General features: G+C 37.9%; 1 protein-coding gene across 4 annotated transcripts; it reads right to left on the reverse strand.

The window, feature by feature from the left end:
• Window positions 1-528: 528 nt before the first annotated feature.
• Window positions 529-5,603, reverse strand: LOC112286181 (uncharacterized). Of its 4 annotated transcripts, none has more exons than XM_024527845.3 (5): window positions 5,460-5,603; window positions 2,471-4,878; window positions 1,797-2,330; window positions 1,366-1,547; window positions 529-1,103 (listed from the first exon to the last, which is right to left on the reverse strand). In XM_024527845.3, exons 2-4 carry the CDS (start codon window positions 4,037-4,039, stop codon window positions 1,398-1,400), a joined length of 2,253 nt encoding a protein of 750 aa, XP_024383613.1. In that variant the 5' UTR covers window positions 4,040-4,878; window positions 5,460-5,603; the 3' UTR covers window positions 529-1,103; window positions 1,366-1,397. The 4 variants fall into 4 exon arrangements, with proteins under 4 accessions (XP_024383613.1, XP_024383612.1, XP_024383611.1 ...); XM_024527844.3 differs by lacking the exon at window positions 5,460-5,603 and adding an exon at window positions 5,232-5,429; XM_024527843.3 differs by lacking the exon at window positions 5,460-5,603 and adding an exon at window positions 5,176-5,429.
• Window positions 5,604-8,576: the final 2,973 nt, after the last annotated feature.

Raw genomic sequence — 8,576 nt, forward strand, 5'->3', positions numbered from 1 at the left:
AGTCAAGGTAGAGCAATGTTAAAGAATGTTGTGGGATCTGCACTTAAAATGATTATTCAAAGTCGAAAAAACTGTTGCGTCTTTCGAAAACCACCAACATTCGAAATTCTAGTACTTCAGGTGGGGCATAAAAGATGCAGGAAACAGATTCCCATTCAGCAGCAATATCATTCAAACCGAATTCTTCTAGAACACAAAACAAATAAATCTGTGAAGATTTCGAAATGCTCATGAGCTTCACATGAAAATGAATGTCGTAACTGTGTGATATGACTAGCGTTGTAGCTCCTTCAAAAGTATCTATAGCTGCACCGCAATATATGCAGTAACCCAGGGCTCGATTAGAATTTACAGTGTGGATGAGCGAGAGAGGATCCGTTTAACAGTTGCACAAATTCTGGAGGACCCCACAAACTTATTTCTTGAAGCCAAGATCAGACTTGGTGTTGCTCTCCAGACAAGGCACTGGATACACATGCTTATCCATGCCCTGAATCATGGAAATGTTCACACATGGAAACTCGCGTGTGGTTAAATGTTCTAGGGTGTTCGGCAACCGAGCACCTCCGATCTGCAGGGGGTAAAATTTACAAAAACAGTTTGAAAGAGTACAAAACTGACCTGCCAACTTAATGTGTAAATGTCTGCACTTGATATCACAGTGGCAATTGGTAAACCTAAAAGAATCGACTGAAATCTAAAAATTAGTAGCTGGACACTAATGACTAAAGAAACGTTAGAATTGTCGGCAGGTAACTGAGAAATGAACGAAAGCTCTAGTGTACAAAATTAACCTAAATCTGCTGAAATTCCGTAGTCTGAAAATGGCATGCCGATTGGGCAGAGGCTCATCCAATTCTAGTATACGCTGACACTTGGCAGGATCTTTTGTGTCAATGAGAAGCAAATCCGCATTGTCATTGGAGATGTCTAAATCATGCAAAAGTAATGTTGATTCTTCTAACGTTGCTTCTTCTGTCTCAAAGAAGCACAGCCGTGACCGTATCCAATAATTTCCCGAGGCAAGAAATTCAACTCCACATTTCCGCAATGGAGTTAATGCGCGAATACTAACCTGCTTCCAAATTGACTTCTTCATCTGCCTAAAATTCATGGAGATAACAATTAGTACACTATCTTAGAACATTGAGCTATGAGAACCACAAGAGCTTCAACATAAAAGTAATGCGTTTTCCTTTCTTGCGCTGTAAACATCAAATATTGAATCACAATAACACCGAAACCGATCATTAAAGACAATGCAGGTCGTAAGACAAAAAAATATCAAAAAGAGAGAAGGAAGTTTTAGGTTATCTTTAAAATGAATGAACCAAAGAAGAAAAATAAAAGCTGATAAAATGTTACCTGTACATGAAATTGGGGTGGAGCCATTTTAGTCAGAACTGGAAGGAGCCTTCATGGTTTTCAGCGGGCAAGGAACTCAAGGAACGAGATTTCAATCGCGATTCAAAGCTGTTAGCAATAGCAATCCTGGGGGTTTGATTTGACGTTAAGCATCTGCCTAGAAAGCTTTTTCTACGAACCGGCTGCAAAACAAATCCGCCCATCCAGATCATTAGAAGATGGGTTAAATGTACTACAACCTCACGAATATCGATTTTGTGTATACAAGACGCCTGTATGTACGCCATGTAGCGCTTTGTGTGAATGATACTTGAAAATATAAACGTCGAGTGTCAGTGGCTACCAGACCATCTTAGTAACCCCCAACATTTGACATCAATGAATTTCAGAGGCTATACGAAGTTCCAGCATCAAGTACACAAGATGCATACCAGACATCTGCAGTGAGCGAAACATCCATATTTATCTTTATCTCGCTTCTTCTGGCTTATGCTGTGGGCCTCTTCCACGATCCTGAGAAGGACATCAGGAGTCTTTTCTATGTCAAATCCCGAGCTTAGATGGCGCTCCAACCTTGGTCCCGTTTGAAGGTCGATGCTGAATCGACCAGAGTGATTGATTTCAAAGAATCGGTTGAATCTTGAGGCTCCCAGTTCCACAATCTCAACATTTGAGCTTTTGATGTAATGAAAACTCTTTGTAGAAATCCAGTCTTGTTCAGGTGAAAAACCGCTTTCCAGTGAATAAATGTGTGAATCTCCACTTGCAACTGACATACATTCGTGCAGCTCATGTAGCTCAAAATTGGAAGACGAGAATTCTCGGACAATGGGACCAACAGCCCTTGGAATTCCATTTCGGACGCTACGTTGAGAAAACTCTACGGAGCTGTTATGTTCTCCGAAAACGAATGAAGATGCAATAGGTGAAAAGGGGAAGTCCTCTTCATCCATCTGATGCGCCATCTGCTCATAGAAAATGACACCTACGTTAGAAAATGCTAATCCATTGTAAGGTGCTACAACTTTGCTAGAATGTAGACAGGATGAAATGTGTGAGAACTAACTGCTTGATCTGAGACTGAAGAGGACGCGATGGAACTTACCTCCCCAGGGTGATCGTAGGCCTCAAAGCCAAGCTCATCTGAGCTCGGCAACGAACAAGACGGCGACTCCCTCTCCCATTTGTGCCTCCCGTGTGCATCTCCACTCCGACCGTATGTTGAGACAGTGTGAATTTCTCTCAAAGTGACAGTGTTTGACGGACCAGAAGAATGTCTCTTAGATTTTGATCTTTTAGAGCCAGATTTGGAATCCTTCGGGGCAGTCGACTTAGGTTTTGAAACTAATGAGAGGTTCCACGAACTGCTGTTCGAGGACCACCTCTCAATAGTTCTACCACTTTTGGGAGAGACTGTACTACTTTTGGGATGCTTGTGTGAGGGTTTTGAAGGTGGTCCTCGATACTGAACAATGGGCCAGTCCTTTTGCGGCTCAGATCCTTGCGCCACCGGCTGCGACAAGGGAGCAGTCGTGCTAGGCTGCTCAAATATAATGTCATCGTCATCTGTTGTATCATCAGCCATGGCTGTGAGCGACAGTAAGAAATTTGGAAGCTGAGAACAAGGTTGACTCATGGGAGAACTATTCGTGTCCTGGGAGGGAGATCGACTGTTCGGAATACTGGTATCCAAGTACGCAGCGAGGATGGGGTTGCGAGAGGGATAGAACCTCTCGGAGCCAGAGTTAGGGGAAGATTCTGATCCATGGTGGTCAAGAGTACTTGTTGGAGACGCAGAGTACTGGTCCTCAAATCTCATGTCAGCACTGTAATGACCGAGGTGATGGTCCAAACTCTCGGTCGAGCTTTCGTCCCACCTTTTCGACTTCGAGAGTGAGACACCATCATACTGAACGCTGGAACTTGCATTCAGTGCCGTCCTTGCTTGTCCTACTAACTTCTTGAAAAGTTTTTCAGAGAAATGAGTACCTCCCCCACCGTATTGAGGATCAGGTCCTAGGTTAAACTGACCCGAGTAGTGTGCAGTACTGGTGGGTCTACTCCCAGTATTAGCATTTGATTGTCCATAGTGGAGCATGCCGCTTGTAGGCTTGTATCCAAACTGACCAGGGTAAAGTACCGAACTGCCAGGCCTGCTTCCAGGGGGAGGGGTAGGAGGATTACTACTTGGATATCGAGTCACCATCTCCAATGGCGGACCCGGCTCCACCTCCCACATGAATGGTATCGCACCTCCAGACTGGAAATTGTGAGCGCTTGCGTTGCTCACTTGCCTGCTGAAAAACAGCTCTGTCTCATCATCCAGAATGTGCACGCCCATGAGGCTAGCGCGGAGGTTCAACTTCACAATGTGATCATCTGGGTTACTTTCATGTGATTTGACAGGAGAATCAGAAGTGTTCTGTTCATCAGTGTGTTCCACGATCTCGCAGGACCAGGTTGAGGTGGAACCTTGCTCAAACTCTGGCCTCTTGTTTTCTTTAGAAAGAGAAGCCTCAAAATTGTGTGCGATAGGCGCTTTCCGACGATCTGCCTCACCTTCCCATGTAAAGGGGACGACTCCAGGGGTGCCCACAATATCAGAGGAGTCAAAGAACTCAGAATGCGGAGTCGACGCGCCACGATCCGGATCTGCCCCTGACATTGTCAACATCCTGGCCAGGCTTCTCAAGCCTCTGCGAAGCTTGGAGCAGAATTCTGGCGACCTCTCAGACGTTGAGTTATCCAGTGCTCTTAACCTTGCTCTCCTTGACGGAGACAATAATGAAAGAATTATGTTTCCGGAAATTACAGGACAGAGCCTTCAAGGGTCGGTTATACCGCAACAAAATACGGCTGAAGCTGCATTAGATCCATTCCACACTTCAGCCAATAACCAGAGACCGATGTCGCCAGTACAGTTGAATGATTCGTTCATGTCCAGGATCGACCGATACTTGAATGACATTAATCAAAAGTTGCATCAGCAGAACATTGAAGGTTTCGCACCATAGCTGATAGCTGCATGAACCGATCCAATGTGGATCACCCATTGTACGACCTGTACCACATAGTCTATTCTCTGCCTTCGCTCATCCAGCGAGAGGCTTAGTGGTAGTGACAAATGAAAGAGAACCATGAAGCACTACTAAGTGTGAAAAATCCATGCAAGCCACTGGATCACCACTGGTGATTCGATGCTTACAAGACCTTCAAGAGGCGCATCAATGCTACTGGCAAGCGAATTGAGCATTATGCGCTACTCGTAACTGGCGTATGCTTAAAGCACAAAAATCAGGGCAGGCTCGAAATGCTTCTTCTTCGTTACTCATTGTTGTCGCAACATTGGTCTTCAGAACAAAGGATTCCTCTGGACTCTCATCGACAGTTGGCACCAACCTGATAATGGCTTCTGGCCATAACGACTCCTCTCCTCGTTCAACTGTGGGTACAACTGAGACTCAAACTGAGATGCTAATTGCAATCCCCCGCATCTGCCACGGTTGAATAGATCTGGAGCCAAACAAGACATATCGTATCTCATCAATATCCTTTCACAACACAGGCTACCTCGTTTTATCCGAGTGCAAGTCCAGACCAATGTGTACACCAAACAACCACGACTGCAAACCAGCTATTATTCGACGTCTAAGAACTTCAAGCTCTAATGAGCAAGAAACCTGAGCTGGTCGCTCATCACCTGAAGATCTGACATTCTGAACTACTGAGCTTCTAAAGCTCATGAATACGACACTCACATACTGTCCTCTAAAGAAAAGGCAAAAACCAAGAGGCTGTTCAGGAACCTACAATGTATCCGCCACAATTAAAGACCACAAACCACGTATCCTCACAGATCCACTCACACAGCCGATGATCGATCCAGACTACCCTCTTCAGTAAACAAGGGTTTATCCTCGCAGCACGATCTCCCGTCCCAGCTTTTACAAATTAAAAAAACCACCGCCACTGTCTTGAGCCCATGAAATTCAACAATGAGCTGAAACATTTCTGGAATCGTCCCCAATCCCGTCTCAAAGAAGATGGTCCCACCCCAATTCAAAAAAACGGAGACACGTTACAAGGAAACCCACCGGTGCATCCCACTCGGCCAAAACTAGAGCCACTTTGCGCACCTTGGACAGGGAAGAGAGTCCGGCGGACAAAAGTGAATTGTCGCCAAGAGGCCGGCGAAAAGGAAAAAGGACAAAAGGAAAAGGTCCACCGTCCAGCGTTACAGATACAATCCCAGATCCCAGTGAGCCTGGCAAGGCACTGTCGTGACGAGGCTGGCCTCTCCAGCTCCGCACGTAAATTTGTGCCCCACCCCCACCGCGCCGAGCAGACAGCGGCGCCGAGCGCGGCACTGGAGCCGCAGTTCCTTTCACCCTCTTCCATTAGTGAGGGCCCAACTTCACATATTATACTACTTTTGTCTGCTTTTTCGTTATACCAATCAGTCCATTACACCCCCTCTCATGCAGCGGCGGGTCCGCCTCCATCGACTCCTTGCAGCAGCTCTCAGATCCTGCGAATCGGCCTCTCGCTCCGTTCAGGCTTCCTCGCCGCCGCCGCCGCCTCCTTTGGTCCTTGTGTCTCGGCATCCAATGAACGACATCTTCGAGAGTTCGATTTCATTCCTCCAATATCGATATATCATCCATTTCTCTCAATCTGTTCGTTGGTGACCTCAGCTGTTGCTCGAGTTGTTAAGATTTATTTTTGAGTATTTTTATTCTTATCTTTTTAAGCAGATATTACAAATCCTTATTATGAAACACTGATTTATTATTCTAATATTTATTCGATACAATACTAGAAGATAAATGAGACATAATTCTTATTTTTTACATATCTATATTTTACTTTGAAATCGTAGTTAAATGTTGAAGTATTTAAATATTTTTACTTTTTTTTCATTGTGTATAATAATATTAATAATAATAAATAATTTTAAAATCTTAATTTAAATTATAAGATATTAAATGTTGATAATTACTTAAAATGTATTTTTAGACATTAATAATTATTCACTTTGAAATAATTATTTTTTTATCTTATTTAGAAATATATTTTTATTTTAATTGACATAGATGAAAAAAATAAAATAAACATTGTTTTAACATAAAGAATAAGTTATCAAAATAATATAACATATGTTTTACTTGATGGTTGATCCTTGTATAAATCACTATATGAAATTCAAAGTATTATTATTGAGTTTATTTGCTTATCACATATCAAAAAAATAAATTAAGTTTTAAATTAAATTTAATAATAATATTTTTTGATCTCGACATAAAATTCATGTGATCTCATTTTATTATTCTAACAATTTGATAATAACCTCAAAGACTATGCAAAATTTGTAGTAGATGAAACAATTATTTTTGTTTTATTTTTCTTTGGCCACAATTTCAATCACTACAATGAGGTTCTTACACTAAATCTGTTAAATTAATTAAATTTAGTTCTTAGACAATTCTTATAGAATTTTGAAGCAATTTTAAAATTATTTTCTTATTGACTCAGAATATCAAAAGAATAGTATGTCTATATATAAGTCTTTTGTTGAATTATCAAATAATTTGCAATTTTTTTTATCTTATTTATTAAAAAAATTGTTGTTTCTTTGACTTTGTAAAATATATCTAAAATGTTATATTAATTTTGGTGTATAATATCTATAAATAGTCGATACAATTAAAATAGTTTTTTTTGTTGTACTTATAAATTTGCTTTGTGACTGAAAAAATATTATTGCATCAAAAATATCTATAAACAAGTTTAAATTATGATTTTTGTTAAAGATATCTATACTATTAAATATAAATAAATAAATTATAATAAGAATTAAGTATTCATAGGTTAGATAGATAATATTTTATATTTAAAACTATGTAGAAATTTCCTATACAATAATTAGATTTGTGAATGCTCTTAAATATGCCATATTGCTACAATGACTTCTTCGAAAGCTTATTTAGATTCAAGAAAGTGTTGTTGAACTGTACTACATCTTAAACATTTGCCTTCCAAAACTTGCAGCTTTAAGAACATTTTTATATAATTTTCTTCTTAAATAACACATTTGGAGGCAAGACTAGACTATTATTAATCGTACAAATAGTATATCCTTGAAAATTCATTAATTTATTACCTTACTTAGAAGAAAGTACGGTTATTTTGATTTGATTAATATTCTAAATTCAAAATCTTCAATGATTAATTTTATTTTAAGCATTTTATTAAAAATATTTATGCAATATAAAATTATTTAAAAATCATGTTTTATACTATGTAATATCAATATTTTGTTTTAAATATTTTATCCATCTCTTATCATTTAGATACTACAGCATGCAAAATTTGTATAAAATCAATACTATACTTAGACTACACTTCTTTTAATGTATATTATGATTGCAAATTTACAATACTATTGATAAACTTGCTGAATGGTAGGTGTGGGATTTTATTCATGTCCAACATTTAGAAAATGACATAACTTAATCATATATGCCAAATACAATTAGTAGTATTATTATTATAATATTTATTGCATCTAATAATAATATAATATTTTAAGGTTATATTTAGAATAAATCTAATAATATAAAACACTCCTTTACCAAAATCATTTTTTGCTAGTTAAGAATTAATTAAGAGACTTATAAGTGATTCCAATTATCAAATCAACTAATGAAGAATAAAATAAAATAAAAATTGTTGCTAAATTTTAATTCTTGCCAAGCCTAGTAGATTTGAGATATATTTATATAGTATTTCATAAATGTAACAAAAAAATAAGAAAAAATAAATATAATCCTTTTTACAATAAATTGAACTAAGTATTTTATTTTTATTCAAAAGATTATTCTAGTAGGATAATCCATATTATCCTAATAGCCAAATTTTTAGTTTTGACACAAATAAGATGAAATAAAAAATAAAAAAAATCATAAGAATATTATTATAAGATATAATTTATTTGTCATTCAAAAAATAGGATTTAGATAGATGATAAGAGAAAAATTAATTTATTATAAATATTTTTTAGTTATACATATTAAGACAAAAATCTTCATTTATTTTTGTGCATTTTAAAAGAATTTGATGAAATATAAAATTAATAGTTATCTAAAAATGTAAAACAATAAATATTAATTTTAAGTAAATATTTTAATTTTTAAAAATACAGATACTTCATT

This window comes from Physcomitrium patens, chromosome 8, assembly GCF_059467195.1.
Source record: "Physcomitrium patens ecotype Gransden chromosome 8, ASM5946719v1, whole genome shotgun sequence".
Taxonomy (NCBI): Eukaryota; Viridiplantae; Streptophyta; class Bryopsida; order Funariales; family Funariaceae; genus Physcomitrium; species Physcomitrium patens.

Excerpts from the sequence above, each read along its gene's own strand:
- LOC112286181 (XM_024527845.3), bottom strand. The coding sequence starts at position 4,039 with ATGTTGACAATGTCAGGGGCAGATCCGGATCGTGGCGCGTCGACTCCG. Across the intron at positions 2,331-2,470 it reads CCTACGATCACCCTGGGGAG|ATGGCGCATCAGATGGATGA; the intron begins GTAAGTTCCATC and ends TTCTATGAGCAG. Across the intron at positions 1,548-1,796 it reads TCGCTCACTGCAGATGTCTG|CCGGTTCGTAGAAAAAGCTT; the intron begins GTATGCATCTTG and ends TTTGTTTTGCAG.